This window comes from Phascolarctos cinereus, unplaced genomic scaffold (genome assembly GCF_003287225.1).
Source record: "Phascolarctos cinereus isolate Bilbo 61053 unplaced genomic scaffold, phaCin_HiC Scaffold_4;HRSCAF=312, whole genome shotgun sequence".
Lineage (NCBI taxonomy): Eukaryota > Metazoa > Chordata > Mammalia > Diprotodontia > Phascolarctidae > Phascolarctos > Phascolarctos cinereus.
The window spans coordinates 74,504,115-74,523,235 of record NW_027555847.1 but is presented as its reverse complement, the minus strand read 5'-3'; the positions used below and the strand labels follow the sequence as shown (position 1 = coordinate 74,523,235).

Sequence of the window (19,121 nt, the reverse complement as noted above, 5' to 3'; positions counted from 1 at the left end):
AAGTCTTTTTGAATGGTAAAAAATCTGGAAACTATGAGGGGATACTCAACAATTGGAAAATGGCGGAACAATCTATTTTATGTAAATTTAGTGGAATACTATTGTGCTGCAAGAAATGATGAAGGGCATGGTTCCAGAGAAACCTGGGAAGACTTGTATGAACTGACAGAGTGAAGTGACCAACGGGAAACCAATTTATACAATAACAACAACATTATAAAGACAAACAACTTTGAAAGACATAAGAAGTCGGACTAATTCAGTGACCAACCTCCATTTCAGAAAACCAGTAATGAGTATGACCTCCTGACAGACAAGTGATAGACTCAAGATGCATAATGATATACATTTTTGGAGCAGGACAATGTTGGAATTCATTTTGCTTGATTGTGCAAGAGTTTTATTTATCTTCTCTTCCCCTAGCACATAGTAAATGCTTATAAATGCTCTGTCTATCTATCTATCTATCCATCTATCTATCTATGTAATAAGGAATAGGGGTGAGAGAGAAAATTAAATTTTAATATTAAAAGAATACTAAATTGATGGCAAGGGCAACCTGAAGCTATCTGGCCTCTGCTATATTCAGAGGGTATCAAGGTGGTACAGTGGATAGAGCCTCAGTCCTGGAGTCAGCAAGAATTATCTTCCTGAGTTCAAATATGGTGTAAGACATTTACTAGCTATGTGACCCTGGACAAGTCCCTGAACCTAGTTTGCCTCAGTTTCCTTATCTGTAAAATGAGCTGGAGAAGGAGATGCAAACCAATCCGGTATCTTTGCCAACAAAACCCCAAATGGGCTCACAAAGAGTCAGACTTGCCTGAAACAACTCAAGAACAACAATAACAATAAATATTCACAAAGCTGGTAGATACTTTGACACACGTGTGCTGGGAGCAGTTTAACTGGGATGGCCCATTTTCAGGTCTATTTTCTACTTCCACTGAAGGTCCTTCATCCTTCTACCACAGGGGGTCTTAATCTGGGGTCTGTGAACTTGTTATTTAAAATTTTGATAATTATTTCAATTGAATTGGTTTCCTTTATAATTTTCAGGATTTTATTTTATTCCCTTAAAAATATTATTCAGAGAAGTAAGTGGTCCATAGGCTTTACTAGAATTAAAAAAGATTAAGAATCTCTGTTTGAGAGAGAGAGAACCTTGGTAAAGTCTCAGAAGTGACTTAGGGGGCAGCTTGGTGGCACAGTGGATAGAGCACCAGCCCTGAAGTCAGAAGGACCCGAGTTCAAATCCGGGCCCAGACCAAACACTTGACACTTACTAGCTGTGTGACCCTAGGCAAGTCACTTAACCCCAATTGCCTAAAAAAAAAAAGTGATTTATCAGTAGTATCCAACTTCATGGATGTGAGGCCAATCTAGATTCTTGTTTGGGTTCTGAACCCCATTTCTCAATATCCTTGTCCTCCTGTTCAGATTGCCTGCTTGAATTTCAGACCCATTACTTTCTTTGACCTTTAAAATCCACTTAATCCATTGTGTTTGATTATCAGGATCTGCCTCTACTGCTAACCCTGACCCTCACTATTCACTTATGCCCTAACTCCAGCTTTCTTACCTGGTTTTCATCCACTGCCTGCCTCTGACTTTCAGGACCTACATTCATCCCCACATTGGACTGATCAAATAGTTCTGACCTTTGGAATAGCCTCAGCCACCAGCTTCCTTATCCTTCCCCAGAACTGACCAGTTCTTTGCCCTTGTTCTGGCCTCGGTTTTGCCCTCTTCCACACCTGATGTTTCTGCAAGCTGCTGTCCCTCCAGTCTTAGCATTGATCTGCCTTCATCTGGGCTATTCTCAAAACATGCCTCAAGTTTGATTGTAGTCATCCATTTTTCCTACTTGTGATCTTTTTTCTGAATTGGAACTGCCAGGAAATTAACTTGTGTAAGCAGACCAACTGAAAAGGTCTCTGAAGAACAATAATAACATGGAATTTTAAATGAAACAATTTCTAAAACAGCAGTTTTCAGAAAACTATGTTCAGATTTGTTCTCTGTCTGGCTAGTGAATCATCACTTTTCATCACAACAGTTTTTCACCAAGAGGAAGAACAGGGTAGTGGAGAAAAACCATAGGACTTGAAGTCAGAAGACCCGGATTTGAGAACTAGCTCTATCACTTATTTCCTGTGAAACCTTCAACAAGTCACATTGATGAGGAACCTCACTTTGAATATCTGTAAAATGGGGATGCTACAGCTAGGTGGAGCAGTGAATAGAGCTCTGGCCTTGGAGTCAGGAGAACCTGAGTTCAAATCCAGCCTCAGACACTTAACACATACTATCTGTGTGACCCTGGGCAATTCACTCAATCCCATTCGCCTTACCAAAAAGCAACAAAAAAAAAATGGGGATGCTAATATTTCACACCTACCTCAACAGGACCTCTTCAGAGACTAAATAAGTGTATGCATGTTAAAGTCCTTTGTCAGGCATAGGGCCACATAAATGTAAGTTGTTTTTAGCCTACTGATGCTGTGGGACATTAGCCTTGGACACTAAAAAAAAAGATGCAGTTTGAACTTGGAAAACGCTCAGCGATGAGTGCTTATTCATTATTTTTAGCCAAAACAATACTCACTTTAAAAATTTCTGCAACAGATAAACAGAGTTTAGAGTTTATCCGATGTCAAATCATAGGGTCAAAGATTTGGAGCTGGAAGAGACCTCAGAGGTCACTGAGTCCCCTGCCCTCATTTTATAGTGGAGGAAACTGAGGCCCAGTGAGTGTAGGAAGTTAGCACTGAAGGGAAGGAAAGCATTCTAGTTCCACTTCCACATCTTAAAGAAGAGAAAACTGAGGCCCAGACTGATGAAATATTCTCAGATCGTGGATTTAGAGCTGGGAGTGACTTTGGAAACGATCTGATCATATCCTCTCATTTTTCAGAGAAAGAGACTGCGGCCAAGAAAGAGAGGTAAAGTTACTCGTCCAAAATTGCGACTGTGCACAGACAAGTGACAGAGCAGGGATTCAAACCCAGCTTTTCCAGCTCAAAAATAAGTAAATGAAGGGTTTTTTCTCCCCAGTGTGCAATGCTGTATCTCCACTATGGATGTCCCTTTACGGTGCCACACAAATTACACATCAGTTTCTAGCTGCCTTCAAGAAAACATTTAAAAGTAATTAAATGCTACATCAAAGTGATGACCTGGACTCAGTCTGACCCCCCTGGTGCTTTCAGGCTGGCACATGTCCTGTGAAGCAAGACCGGAACACCTGTGCAGAGGTCCCAAGAGGGGCCCAGTGGACTTAGCCCCACTGGAGCCCTCAGTCATTCTCTGAATATGATAGCTGTAGGGAGTTATATAAGCAGGCTGAGGGCCAGGACATTCAGTTCCTTTGGGAGACCAGCCCAGCATTTGACTGAAATGAAGAACGTGGGTTGTTTACTGCATTTGATTAGAGCTCTGCACTAATGAGGCCAAAGTCGTGGCTTCTCTCCCCCTCTGGGCCAGTTAGCCTCACTCCATTCTGTGACCAGGGACCCTTCGGCCAGGCCAGCTGTTCTCACAAGTGAATGTTGCCAGTCACATGGGGGGTGGAGTGAATGTGGATGGAAATGGGTCAACTCAACCCTATCCTTGCTTCGGGAAAAACAAGAAGAACAACGATCAAAGATGTACAGAAGTCAGGCTGGGGAAGAGGCGGCTGATTAACGTCGTCTCTGGATGGGAAGTCCCATAAGTGGTAGCAGCTGTTGACTCCCCAGCTCCTCGTCTTAAAAACTGTGTAAACACATAGAATCAAACCCTGGATATGAGAGAACCCACCCCCCTAGTTAGATATTGTAGGAAGAGGTACATGGTTGGGAGCACTGAGAATGCCCATTTGGGTGGTCTCACCTTAACCAGTAGCCAACTGTCACTCATTTAACATTCTTCCCTAATAGACTGGCCAGACACAAGTTGTCTAGGAAAAGTTTCATGCCTTATGCCTTCTCTAGCAAGAGCTCCTAAAAGTTGGTGCCAAATTGGGCTTCGTCCATACTGGGAAACACAGTTTCTTGGCCTTCATTTGAGGCCAGACTTGGCCCACTCTAGAGGAATGTTCTCTATCCATAAAACTATTTCCATGGTGTCTGGGGTTCCAACAGCTCAGGCCCGAAATGAAATTTTAGAAGTATAGGGCCACCTGATTCTTCAGTTGGATGTACTAAGGGAAAGGAAAGATACTTTGTCCACAGACTGAAAAATCTACAAGATTAGGAGTAATTAAGAGGGAAGGTCAGTCTGAATGAGCAAGAAGTTGGAATCACAAACTGTCTTTAAAGAAATTAAGTATTACTACCTTGAGATATATACTGTAAACTCCAACCAGGCTAACAAAGTACAGATCCTAAGAAGGAAATCTTTATTCATGAATAGACCACTCCATAATTAGGAGATATAGATATATATATAGATATATATATATATATATGTATGTATGTATGTATATGTATACACACACACATATATACATATAGGAAATTGATTATTGTAGACATGGGAGAAGGCAATAGTATGTTGAGCTAATATATATACTGTAAGAAGAAAATTATAATTCTAGTTAAAAAGATATGTAGTCTATGAATCTAATTTTCAAGGGCAAGTAGTGTAGTAGAAGCAACTATTCAGTACCTAGAGATTAGAAAGTGATTGAAAATAGTGGCTGAAAGCAAATAAAATAAATTCTCCATTGGCCCCAGGGTATACTTGAAAGGTTGACCAATGAGAAAGGAAAGAGCTAGGAGTAGGCCACTAGGCAAGAGTGAAAAGAGAAGGTAAGTCCAAGAGAAAAGTCCAGAGGATGACAGAGGCCTATCCTCACAGCTCTGGGCCACAGGGTCTAACACCTGTTTTAGGCACTGGGGGAAATGAAGATCTCAAGAGCCAATTAGTAGCATTGTTACAAGGAATGGAGAAGACAGAGATAAGGTAATAAAAATAAATTCTCAGGCTGCTAGAACTATTTCCAAAGCAATGATAAAGGAAGCATAAGGCTTGAAGCCCAAGGAAGAGAAAACTTGAAGGCCCAATAGAGAAGTTCCATTCTTGTTAGGTAGCCAAGCGCTGTGGGAGAACCTTTCCAGTTTTATGGCCAGCAGGTCCAGGGTGAGATATCCTATGCAGCAATTGAACCAGGAGAACCACAGAAGAAAGTTACCTACCCCACGTCCTAGGTACCCATGCACATACCTGAGGGACAAGGAACCCATTTCTACCAGATAAGGCAACTCACAACCTGTAGTTGAAATTCCTAACAAGAACAAGAACTCGAAGGAAGTCAGAAAGGTAGGAAGAGGGAGGCAGTACACTGCAGCAGAGAGAGCATTACATTCAGAATAAGAAGACCTGAATTCTAATCCAAATGATGCCACTTCCTATTTGTGTGACTTTGAGCAAGTTGAATCTCTCTGGGTAGTCCTCAGTTTTCTGAGGGATTGGGTCCCTCCAATAAGCTAATGAACCAAGAAGTAATAAGATCCAGTCTTAGTCTTGGATTGTGGGATCAAAGACATGGATCTGGAAAGGATTTTATAGGTCACTTAGTCCAACTCCCTCAGATTACAGTGAGGTTAAGATCATACAGGCAGCAAGTAGCAGAGCTGGTTTTTGAACCTAGGTCCTTTGACTTCAAAGCTACCATGTAGTCCATCATACCTAGCTGCTTGGGACTAGTATGAAGTGGTAAAAAGATCTGTAATTTGTAAAATTTACCCTTTTAAATCTGTCATTTTACACACACACACACACACACACACACACACACACACACACACACACACACCTTGCATGTTTCCTAAAGCTTTGTAGCTTTTAAACACCTAAAAACTTCTTTTTGTAGGAAGTAGAAAATCTATGGTTATGGAGACAAGAGGAACTTGCAGTCTTACCCTGAAAGGAATGAAGAGAACCAGGAAAATAAGGGGAAGAGGTGGCAGAAGTATCCATTAGAAGGTACCAGTGAGCCAGCTTCTAGGCCTGGGCTAAAGAAGGAAAGAGGTCCCAAGAGGTATAGAGGTACTGGGTGTGGCTTCCACTACTGGCCTGGTGCACTAAAGAATATTAATTTATGAAAATGTCACTTACTTTTGAAGCCCTAAGAAATAGTTTTTTCCTCTTCAGTAGAGTAAGCATTTTCTAGTAATCTTGGCACACTAATAAAGCATTAAATTCTTTCTTCATAAATAATACAAAGGTTAATGCTAGCCCAGCCAATTATCTCCAATTCTGAACTCCTGACCTCCTGAACTGTTCGTTGTTTCTGAACTGTTTATACTGCAAATTCAGGAAAGCTACACAAAGATCACATTAGAAAAAAAGCACAATAGAGGCTACACTATTTCTAATAGAATGTAAGTTTTCTGAGGGTAAGAATGCTCTTTTTTCAGTGCCTAGCACAAGGCTTTGGGCACAGTGGACAGTGTGTGTGTGTGTGTGTGTGTGTGTATACAAACATATATATATCTTTTTAACTTTTAAATTCTAGAACAATGGTGAATTTAGTTGTGAAGCTCCTTAAGCCCTTGGAAGGAAGTAAAAAACCTGGAGCTAAAAATAGTAATGCTATTTTACCCAGCAAATAAACATTTCCCAAAGCATGAGGAAGAATTAGGTGAATACTTACAAATAGGACCCAGCTCTAACAGATTGTCAAATGAACAGCAAGAAGTGGTCCCAAGTGTAGCAACCATCTAAGAAGTAAAAACAAAAAGCATAAAACTTAGAAATTGCTTTTCCCCCCTTCCTTAAGGAAGTTTTTAAAAAGATCATTATTATTTCCAATCTAATCCAACTCAAAAAGCATTTATTAAGCATCTACTGTGTGCCTGGAACTAAAGACAGGTCAAAAAACAAGATCAGACTCTGGACTGAAGGAATTTAAATGGGGTGAGGGGTGGGGAAGAGAAACAGATAAGACCACAAATAGATAAGCATAGAAGCAGGGGGAAGGAACCATAACAGAGAAGGCCTGGCAGATTATTGTAGTTACTTCTTGAATGTAGTTTAATTGCATAGAAACTTCACTAATTCTTTTTAGCCCACAAGAAACTTCATTTCACTCATTGTAGCTTGCATGTACCACAAGACCTAAAAGGATAAAGGAGTCTCCTAAGGACATCACCTAGCCTTCAAATGGCTTCTTACAGTGCTTCTTCTATAGCGTTACAAAGCCTACTCCTTAAAAAGGATGACTAGTTTACTACTAGCAATGCTATTGGGAATGTTTCTTGAATCATACTAATCACCCTGAAGTACGGTACACCTCTTTGGTTGTTCCCTTAACTCGCACTCCAAATACATGGTGGGATTTGAGAGGGTAGATGCTATTCTTGAGTCCTAGGATACCCTTTGGAGTCTTTTGAGAAACTGGTGAAACAACCTACCTGACCATCTGACTGTGTGCCTCCCATCTCATACTACACTTGTTATTTCCAACCTCCTTTGGAAAGAGGAGTAGCGCCTTTTACTCACTGATGAACATTTTTATATACCCTATATATCACAGTGATTCTGAAAATCCCATTCTCTATCCCCATCACCTGATTCCTTATTTCCATCTGCCTCAACTCTCCTACCCTAGAGGTCCAACCATCTACCCCTTCCACTGTGCCCTCTGGAATGCCTGTTCCATAGGCAACAAACTTCCCTTCATCCTAAATCTTTCCCCTCCTATTCCTTCAATCTATTATCTATTACTGAAACTTCCCTGATGTCACAGCCTCCCTGACCATCCTTTCCAGTACTGGTTACGTTTTTTATTCCCTTTGGCTCACTAGTTGAGGCAGGGGAGTTAGAAAACTACTTGCTCCCCATTACCAATTCAAGGTTCTCTCCCTCCCTCTGTTATTCAGGAACCTCTCCCTCTTTAAAGTTTCTGCTATTTATATTTACCACCCAATCAAAATCTTGGTAGCTGATGTCTATAGACCTTGAGGTCACTCCCCTTCCTTCCTCAATGCATTTATATATGGCTCACAATTTTTCTCTCCTAATCAACTTTTACCTTCATACTAGGGGACTTCAACATATGTATTAACTCTCCCTCAAACACCCTAACCACTCTGTTCTTGAACCCATTCACTTCCCATGACCTATGCCTCTACCCATCTCAGTCACACACAAAGATGGTCATTTCCTTGATTTTGCCATCACCCACAAATGTACCACTTCTGTGTTCAAGAATTCCAAAATCCACTTATCCAGCCATAATCTATTGGTTTTTCACTTCTCCCTCTCCCTTCCCTTCCAAAACCCTAGTATTCATTTGCACCATGACCTCCAATCCTATGACCCCTTAATTCTCTCCCAGGTCATCTCTCCTCCTAACCATTCTCTCCTCTTTTCTCCATCTTGATCCCTTGGAGAACCAATTCTACTCTACATTGTCCTCCTTTCTTGAATCCCTAGACCCTCTGTCGTTTCGATGATTGCACTCTGTTAAGCCTCAGCTTTGGATCACTCCCACTATCACACATCACCTTCATCCCTACACATGTACTGCTGAGTGAGGGTGGAGAAAATCATGCAGTCATTCTAAATCTATTTTATTTAGTACAAATTTATGTTTTGCAGCTTCAACAGGGCCTTCATTGCTGCTAGGCAATTTTATAAAACTTCCCTATCTACTCATTCTCTACAAAGGCTCTTCCAAATCTTTTCATCCCCTTTCAAACCTCTCATGCTTCTCTTTTCCCCTACCCTCTCAGCTAAAAACCTTGCTTCACATTTTATAGAAAAAAATTGATGTCATTTACTATGAACTTCTCCCTTCTTCTCCTCATATCACTCATATTCCTTCTGCCACTATCTCCTCCTTCACCTCTGTCTCATATGATGAGGTGGCCTTTTACTCCTTACCAAGGCTAACTAACCCCCTCTACAAGCTCAAGTGATCACATTCCATTCTATCTCTTCTAATAGATTGCCTCTTTTAACATCCCTGTTCCATCACTTATTTTCAGTCTCTCTGTCTAGTGGTTCATTCTCTACTGCCTGCAAACATGTCCATGTCTCTTCAAATCCTTGCTAATTATTGTCCGGTATCTCTTTTGCCCTTTTGTGGCTAAACTTCTTGAAAGGCCATCTATAATAGGTGCCTCCACTTTCTCTCCTCTCACTCTATTCTTAACTCCTTACAATATGGCTTCAGACCTTATTACTCCACTAAGATGCTGTCTCCAAAGTTACTGATGATCTCTTAGTTGCCAAATCCAATAGCCTTTTCTCAATCCTCATTCTTGATCTCTATATGTTTGAATAACTATATTTCAACCTAATTAGTCTCCTTTGTAATCCTATGCATTTTATAAATTTGAAACATTATACTGAGGAGTCCCCAAGTTTCAACAGACAGCTAGAAGAGTCCACGACACTAAAACATGTTAAGAATCCTTACCCTATAGCCTTTCTCAAAAGGATTGACTTTAGCAAGCCTAGGTTTAAAACTCAACGTTGCACCACAGTACCCCCTAGTGGTCATTTATCAACAACCCCAATTTCGGTTTTTGCAACCTGAGGCAAGGGGACAGCTCAATTAACCCAGATCCAAATTTCATCTAAGAAGCTGCCTATGTAACAAAATGGATTTACTTTGTCTCAACACATTTTAAAATATATTTTCTAGGAGAGTCTGAGCCACAAAGCTGCTTGTCCTAATTCCCAGAAACCACTTTAAAGCCACGACACCTGCTCTCCTGGGGCTCTAATTACCCTGCCTCAGCACCACACAATGAATTTAACCTAATTTACAACCCATATTACAGAAGTATAATCACATTTGGGCTGGGGTGGGGAGGAGAGAGAAGTTGCATATTGGAAATGGATCTGACAGCTAAAAACAGCCTAAAGGCTTTCTTCTGAGAGAATGGATTTCAAGCCAACTTCACCCCCAGGCTTGTCCCTGGCCTGGCCTCAGTGTCTCCTCCCTGTCAGCTCTCCATCTCCTGCCTCGCAGTCCAAGGAAAGAAAGCAGTTTTCATAAGTAAATGCCTTGCAGGGTTGGGTTTTTTTCCTTCCACTTAAGTATTAGAAAGCTCAAACTCTATAGTAGATAAGCCTGAGAGGTAACAAAAGGAAAATGGGGGAAATATCTTGGGAGTGGAGACCCTAGAGCCAGATCTGGAGTTCTGGGTTACTTTCTGTCAACTCCTATGCTTGGGAAGTGAGGCTATGCTTTAGAGAGTTCTGGTGACTCAGCAAATCTTGGTTAACGAGCTTAGAAACTACCCTTTCATGAAACGCAGGCCTGTCACCCGGCTGTGACGTCTGTCCTCTTGGTGCTACCTTACGCTAGTAAAAGCTTTCTAGTTTGTCCTCCAGTGAAGAGATTTTTTTTAAAAAAATGGTTTCTTTGACTTCCTCCAAGGTCTATCTTTATTCATCAATGATGAGAGTAACAGAGGTGGGGAACCTGTGGCCTGGAGGACTAACCCTACTTTCAATCAGTTAACCAACAAGCACTTATTAAGGTATTTGTTGTTTTCAGTTGTGTCCACCTCTTCGTGACCCATTTGGGGTTTTCTTGGCAAAGATACTGGAGTGGTTTGCCCTTTCCTTGTCCAGCTCATTTTACAGGTGAGGAAACTAAGGCAAACAGGGTTAAATGACTTGCCCAGGGTCCCACAACTACTAAGTATCTGAAGCCAGATTTGAACTCAGGAAGATGAATCTTCCTGACTTCGGGTCCAGCACTCTTTGCACTATGGAGCCACCTGGATGGCCTTGTTAAGGCTTACTATGTGCCTAGTGTTGTGCTAGGCATTAGGGAAGCAAAAACAAAAACAAAAAAAATTAAATTAAAACAATCCTTGTCCTCAAAAAACTTACATTCTATTGGAAGAGGGGTTATTTATGAGTGTCTTTGTGAAGGACACTGAAATCTGAAGCATAGCAGTAGAATTGTGGGTCCTTTCAGTCCCTATATCCAAGCTGTGGTCTACCCTTTTATTTTAGAGATAAATGATAAGTCATTAGATCTAAAGCTTCCCTTTAGCCTATATATTTAATGTGTACAAACAAAAGGCCTTAACCTGAATTAGATCAAACTGAACAGATGCTTCATTTCAAAGCTACAGAAACAAAAAGGATGAAAATAAAATGAAGGCCCTCTTTGTAACCCTGTCATTGAATCTAAAGCATAAAGTTTGATCTTTCCTTTGCACATCCAGAATTAGAAGGGTATTATTAAAATTTGTACATGAAAGGGTCCAATAATGTGGATACAAGACCAGCTGTGAGTTAGGAGAGCCTGACTTCAGGCTGTATCTCTCACCCATACCGTGTGACCATGGGCATATCACTCAACCTCTAGATGGCCCCTGCCAACTCTGCAGCTACGAGATGCAGAAACGTTGCTGATCTACACCAAGAAAAGGAGTTTCCACACTGGGAAGTTCCCCACACCAGTGAAATTACATAAGTAATTTCAATTTAAAAGAAGGAGGAGGAGAAAGAGAAGAAGAAGAAGAAGGAGAAGAAGAAGAAGAAGAAGAAGAAGAAGAAGAAGAAGAAGAAGAAGAAGAAGAAGAAGAAGAAGAAGAAGAAGAAGAAGAAGAAGTAGAGGAGGAAGAGAGAAGGAAGGGGAGCGAAAAAAAGGAGAAGGAAGAAGAGATAGGGAAGGAGAAACAGACGTTGAGGAGAGAGACAGAGAGAGAGAAATTTTAAAATTTTATTTAAAAAATTTTAATTAAAAAAATAAAACTTTGTATAGATCATACTTGAGTAGCACAGAATCAACTCCACTTTCAAATACTGCTGTAAGAAAAGCTACACAATAGTCTCCTGATTCATCTCCTTACTTCCAAAATCTTTGTGTCTAGTGCCTTGAAGTGTCTCTCCTCTGCTTCATCCAGAACGCTGCACCCAGATTAGTCTTCCTCAGTGCGACTTTGGTCATGTCACTAACTTAAAATTTTCAATGGCTCACTAGTACTTACAGAATGAAATCCAAATTTCGTACACTGTCAATCAGGGTCCTCCTTTATAGGGCATCAAACTATCTTTCTAACCTATTCTCCCACTACCAAACATCAGCCTTCTGCTGCTACCCAATTAGTCTGCTCTTGTTTTCTGAACACACCTTGCTTATTCCCACTTGTCAGTTTTTGCTTATATGCATTCGTGGAATCATCATCCCTTACCCTGGTTATCTAGATGCTACCCTTCAACATTAATTCAGGTTCTGTCTCTGCCACTTTCTCTGAATACCCTAGACCTCATTGCTGTGCTCTCTCTGTCTCTCTGTCTCTGTCTCTCTCCTCATCGTCTTTCTGCTTCCCTATCTCTTCTTCCTTCTCCTTTCTTTTTCTCTCCCCTTCCCTCTCTCTTCCTCCTCCACTTCTTTTTCTTCTTCTTTTTCTTCTTTTTTTCTCCTCCTCCTCCTTCTTCTTTTCTCTCTCTGTCTCTCTAGGCCTTCTCTGTGTGTGTCTCTCTGTCTCCTCTCTCACTCCCTTTCCCTGCCCCCTCTTGTAGCACTGACTGCCTGTTTTCATTCATAACAACAATAATGAGGGATAGTGGTTGCTCTTTGGGGTCAGAAAGATCTGGGTTCAAGTCCACATGATACATACTAGCAGTGTAACCATGGACAAATCACTTAGTCTCTGAGCACCTCAGACAACTCTCTTAAAACTGTAATATTAAATATGAGTTGGTGTTGTGCCTTGATTGAAAAAAACTTTCACTCTGGGAGTTCCCTACACAGATGAAATTATAGCCCAGACCAAGAAAGTATAATAACAGACTTTATATACACAGTGCCTTAAAATTTATAAAATTTTGCTTTACAGTTTTGACTTCATACTCTATAACAAATCAAGACATTCACAAAACAAAAAGATACTCACAGGAGCTGAGTTTGAATTCTCCTTTTAATACTTACTACCTACATAACCTTGGCCAAATCACATACCTTCCCTGGGCCTCAGTTTCCTCATCTATAAACTAAAAAGGTTGGACCAAATGTGCCTTTGGGGTCTCTTTCCACTCTATGATCATAAGAACCTGTTTGGTTTTGTCTCACTGTGGCCTCTCATTGAACTCACGAAAACTCCCAAATATGGTTTCATAAGAGCTGCTGTCTAGTAATACTTCCCCCTCAAATTAATTCAAAGTGCACAATTTACAATGCCACAATTTACAATTTAATATTTTAAGAATCCCATGATCAATGCAGACCCTCCCTCCACCAATACAGATCACAATCCCTAGCAATTGTCTTTTGAGACATGCGAAAAGAAGAGAAGAGAAGAGAAGAGAAGAGAAGAGAAGAGAAGAGAAGAGAAGAGAAGAGAAGAGAAAAGAAAAGAAAAGAAAAGAAAAGAAAAGAAAAGAAAAGAAAAGAAAAGAAAAGAAAAGAAAAGAAAGATAAACCACCCTTTGGCTAACCTGGTTCTGAGCTTCTCTGAACTTAGTTCAGTTGGTCCTCAGATACCAGATATACAGTATATAAATGGGCCCATGACTAAAGCCCTTCTGTCATTATAACTCACAAAGGCCATAAGATTCAAGGCCACAACTGACAATTCAAAGCACATGACTCATCTATATTATAACTTACAAAGAATGGGATGAGGCCAGCAGCTTTGTCTTCATCCAGCACCTTCTGTAGGGCTGAACCTCGTAGAGAAAATTTGTCATCTGTAGGGAGCATTTTTAACTTCACGCCGCCAATTAATCCAGCCCTTTCCACTGATGAGTGCGACTGGAATGAAAACATTAAACTTAACTTAGGATAACCAAGATCTCTTTTCAAATATGATTAGGCTGCATCTGACAACAGAATGTGTCCATTCTAAATGCATGATCCTACCAAGTTCCCAGTTGCAAAGCATACCATTCATTTTGAATATTAAAAGGGCTGTTCCTTCCTATACCCTGGTAACATCTCTGTCTTCAATGATGTTTCAATTGTACTGAGCTTTTCCATGTTATATCTTGCTTTCAATTCCTTATTCATTCAAGTATTTATTAAGTGCCTAATATTTATCAGGCCTCGGACACTTGCTAGCTGTGAGATTCTGGACAAGTCACTTGATCCTGTTTGCCTCAGTTTCCTCTTCTGTAAAATGAGCTGGAGAAGGAAATAGCAAACCACTCCAGTATCTTTGCCAAGAAAACCCTAAAGGAGGTCATGAAGAATCAGACATGACGCTCGGCACAGAGGACACAAAGACACAAACAAAAATTGTCCCTGCCTTCAAGGAGCTTACATTCTAGTCAGAGGAAAAACAGATGAATACAAAATGCATGTAAAGTAAATAAAAAGTTAATAATGGGAGTGGGGAATGTAAACCATGAAAGGCTGCACTTAAACTGAGAATTGAAGGAAACTAGAAATTCTAAGAGGCAGAGGTGTGGAAAGGGTATATTCCAACAAGTTCCATGAGGGCAGGGGCTATCTTTTGCCTCTTTTTGTATTCCCTAGCCCTCAGCACAGTGCCTGGCACATAGTAAGTAAGTGCTTAATAATTGTTCATTGAATTGAATTGAATTGAATTGAATGAGAGTGACCTGTGCAAAGAGCCAGAGAAAGGAGAAAAATGTGACAATTTATAGAATCAAAAATTTAAAGCCAGAAGGGACAGAAGAGTCCATATCTAATCCAACCCTTTCATTTTACAGATAAGGAAACTGAGGCCCAGAGAGTTCAATGACTTGCCAAGAGTGATACAACTCTTAAGTGGCAAAGCTAAGATTTGAACCCAGGTTGTCCAATTTCACATTCAGGAATCTTTATACTGTACAACTCTAGGCCTCTTTTGAAATTGACTTCAGAATCTACAGTAAATATTTTTTTAATATCTTCCAAAATGACAAATTTTGTAGGGTTGAGATTTATAGGATTTGCATGCCTGGAAGAAGCCTTGGGGGTTATCTATTCCAAATACCTAATTTTACAGATGTAGGAACTGAGCCCCCAGAAAGTTCAGTGACTTGCCCAGATTTAAGTGGCTGAATCATGATTGGAACCCAGATCTTTTGACTCCAAATTTAAAGATCTTTCCACTCTATTGTGTTCCTCTTCAGAATATAGATTTGATTTTTGAAAGTAGTCAGAAGTCACTTGGATTCAAGTTTGTTGAACAAAGTAGATGATAAATGCAGATAACCCTGTTCTGGTGGAGCAGCTCAATGGTGCACTGGGTAGAGCAGGCCTGGAGTCAGGAAAACCTGAGTTCAAATCTGATCTCAGACACTTACTAGCTATGTGACCTTGGGCAAGTCACTTAACCCTGTTTGCCTCAGTTTCAACATCTGTAAAATGAGCTGGAGAAGGAAACGGCATCTTTGTCAAGAAAACTCCAAATGGGGTCACAAGACATGCCTGAACTGTTCTGGTGTCAGAAACAAAAAGTGACTATAATCTAATAAGACTCTTTTATTGTGGCTTATAAACAAGTTCTAAAGTCAATATGTTATCATCGGTAGGTTGTTGCACTTGGAGTCAGGAGGCAGGCCCTGGGTTCAGATCTGGCCTCCACAACTTAATAGTTGTATAACCCTGAACAAGTCATAGGATCTCCATGTACTGAAGGTATTTTCCTAAGACATCATGGGGACCGTGTGATTTGTTTGGTGGAGGGAGATCCACACTGACAAAATCATAGAGATACTTAGTCCATTCCCCTATAAACTGGTCTCGATGGTAATTTCAAAAAAGTGGCGCCTGAGTGGAAAGAACTCTGGTGCTAGATTCCCAGGAGCTGAGTTCAAACCTTGCCTCTGACCCTTACCACCTATGTGACCTTGGAGAAATCACTTATCCTCCATGGATAAGTTTCCTGATCTATACAATGAGAAGGTTGGACTTCAATCTTTTATGTGTCATTTACCCCTTTGGCAATCTGGCAAAGCCTATGTACCTTTTCTCAGGATAATGTTTTTAAATGCATAAAATAAAATATGTGGGATCATGAAGGAAAACAACTATATTGAAATACAGTTATCAAAATATTTTTTTAAAAAAAGAGATCACAGGTTTTAGGTTAATAAATACCCCTGGGACTGATGGACTCTAAGTCCCTTCCAGCTTAGCTCTAGACCAAGGATCTTAAGATGTTTTGAGCACCAGCAGCATTATTGGAATCATCTTCCAAAGCATTTGGCTTTTGACTGACAGTATTTATTTATAAGAAGGCATGACAGATTGGAATGCACTCAGGACTGAAAACCAGAATTCTTAGGTTCAAGCTTGAGCTATGCCACTTATTACCTGTGTGATCCTAAGAAAGTCACTTGATTCCACTAAGCCTCAGTTTCCTCACTTTATAAATAGAAACTCTGATACTTTTAATCCCTCCTTGCAGTATAGGGGACTGGGGGCTATACTCCAGGTAGGCAGTACAGTTTGAGATAGGGGGCTCAAACCAAAGGGGTTACCACAGTGCTTTAAGTGGCATGAATGGTTACTGAATTGATAAGGTGTAGCCTGTGGGTAGAGTGGTAATATGGTGATATTTTTTTGGAGAGATTTTTGTTTGCAGGTTTGTTTTGATATAGCCTGAAGTTTCATTGTCGTAGGGAAATCCCAGTAAGCAAATCCCTGGCAGATATGAAAGAAGAAAGAAGAAGAAGAAGATGATGGTGATGAAGAAGAATAGCTAGCATTTATATAATGCTTGAATACTACAAAGAAATTTTTAAATATTCTTATTTTATCCTCACCATAACCCTGGGAGGTAGTTGCTATTATTACCCTCATTTTACACATGAGGAAATTGAGGCAGACAGAGGTTAAGTGACTTACCCAGAGTCATACAGTTAGAAAGTGTCTGAGGCTGGATATGTACTGGTCTAACTGACTCCAGTCAGTTCCACTGCATCATCAAATTGCCCCTCGTATGCAACTTAGAGACTTAGAGATTTGGGACATTGAAAGGGTAAATGACTTTCCTAGGGTCACACAGGCATTATGCCTCAAAGGAGGGATTTGAACCTAGGTTGTTTTGATTTCAAAGCCAATTTTCTATGCTCTATGCTCCATTGCATGTTTTGTTTTGAGGGGTGTAATTTGGTTATATCCAATGAAATGTTAAAAACTCACCATACCTTATGCATAATCATACTCAATATATAGGAAGTGCTACATAAATGTGAGTTAGTTTTATGCTGTTTGTTTTTTAAAAAGAATAAATCTTATTATTTTATAATCATCCACATGACATATATCATGCAAATATTTCTTGGAATATGCATAATTTTTAATGATGCCTGAACACATCATTTCTCTCCATGAGCACAGATAAAAGAATCTCCTATTTTCTTTTTCTAGCTCTTGGAAAACATCAATATTTTATGTGATCTGATACCAAGAAAAAACATGCAGTGACAAAAGTCTACTCCAGTCCAGAATTTCTCCCACATCTTCTATTTATAAATAAGATGAAATGAATTCAATAGGTCTTCTCTCCCACAGCAACACTCATGCCAGTCCTGTGGTTCCCACTAAGCTGCTGTCCTTTCACTTCCACATAAGCTCTTTAATTTATCTCAGGATTACTAAACTGGGAGGTGTTGGGTATAAAGCAGAGAGAAAGGCAAGAGCTATATGGATAGACTTTGAAAGGTCAATAACAGCTTAAGGCAAAGCTTTCTAGCAGAGGGAAAATCCTCTGACCTTCATTAAACATCATGTGCTGTCATTCTCCATTTCCAATCAGTCAGCAAAGAACAGGGAGGACCTTAATACATGAACCAGAGACTCTCACCCAAGGTTCCACATGGCGTGAACCTGAACACATTACTCCTTCTTCAAGAATAGAATTTTTCTACCTTCTTGTTTTCTGCCTAACTAACCAGAGAATTGTATAATCTATCTGGCAACTATTAGTTTCTTTCTGAGGGAAAATATTAAATTGTCCCTTGGAATTGCCACTTGTCTGTGTCATCTGTGTTAGATGCCTAGCTAAGGGCTCAGTCTTTTAACTTTTGGTCTTGGGATGAGACTCTGATCAGGGGAGAAGAAAGGAGAAGGGAGGAAAGAGAAAGCAAGGGAAGGAAAGAAAAGGGAAGGGAAGGAAGGGAGGGAGGAAAGAAGGAAGGAAGGAGGAAAGGGAGGGAGGAAGGAAGAAGGAGGGAAGGAAGGAAGGAAGGAAGGAAGGAAGGAAGGAAGGAAGGAAGCAAGGAAGGAGGGAGGGAGGGAGGAAGGAAGGAAGGAAGGAAGGAAGGAAGGAAGGAAGGAAGGAAAGAAGGAAGGAAGGAAGCAAGGAAGGAGGAGGGAGGAGGGAGGAAAAGGAAGGAAGGAGGAAGGAAGGAAGGAAGGAAGGAAGGAAGGAAGGAAGGAAGGAAGGAAGGAAGGAAAGGAAGAAGAGAGGGAAGGAGGGGAAAAGGGAGGAAGACATTCCCAAGATATTCCCAAGAATTATAACTTAGATAGAAGGTATCTAGTTTATTTCTTTTTATTTTGTTTAAAAATTTCAAGCATTCTACTCTGATACTATTGATAGAATGTAGGAAGCATGAGAGCAGGGCCCATTGCATTTTTATCTTTCTCAGTGCCCAGCACATAATAGTCTCTCGTTAAACGATTTTTGATTGATTGGCACTGCACAGATGAATGTACTAAATTAAAGAAAACATCAATCAAATGATGTTTGAAAAATTAAATTATATTTATGGGGGAAAATGAAGTCATTACTTTCCCTTTAGTGGAATTAGAATTATTAGAAACTAAGGGTAAAAGTCTATGTTATTTGCTTTCATATTAAGTGACTGCATTTCATAAACTTGTGAATTCGGGAGAATTCCCAACTGGGCTATAAGCTGCATTTTCTCAGCTTTCTAGAAACAAGGTCAGCATTATATGGATGTGAGTTGTCACACTTGCCTGCCAAAAATTAGCTTGCAAGTGTTACTCTTCAAACTTGGATTTAATGAACATTTTAAGTTTTTGTTTTTAACACTTAAAAAAATTTACATTTTAACATTTTAAGAAATGAGTACCAGTAATGAGGAATTGGAGGAATCAATCCATCTTTTCTTTAATGACAACTAATATTTATTGAGTATCAGCTGGTCACTTGGTTCACTAAATTTCTTTGTGTGTATGCTATTTCCCCCATTAGAATGTAAGCTCCTTGAAGGTAGGTACTATTGTTTTCCTTTGT

General features: G+C 40.1%; 1 protein-coding gene across 2 annotated transcripts in view; it reads right to left on the bottom strand.

Moving 5' to 3' along the window:
- DDC (dopa decarboxylase) overlaps nt 1-19,121 on the bottom strand; it is a 113,068-nt gene that overhangs the window by 48,528 nt on the left and 45,419 nt on the right. For both annotated transcript variants that reach the window (XM_020981309.2, XM_020981308.2), the window contains exons 6-7: nt 13,574-13,717; nt 6,641-6,707 (exon numbers count right to left, since the gene is read on the bottom strand). In XM_020981309.2, the coding sequence (XP_020836968.1) occupies nt 6,641-6,707; nt 13,574-13,717 (211 nt within the window). The remainder of the gene's footprint in view (nt 1-6,640; nt 6,708-13,573; nt 13,718-19,121) is intronic.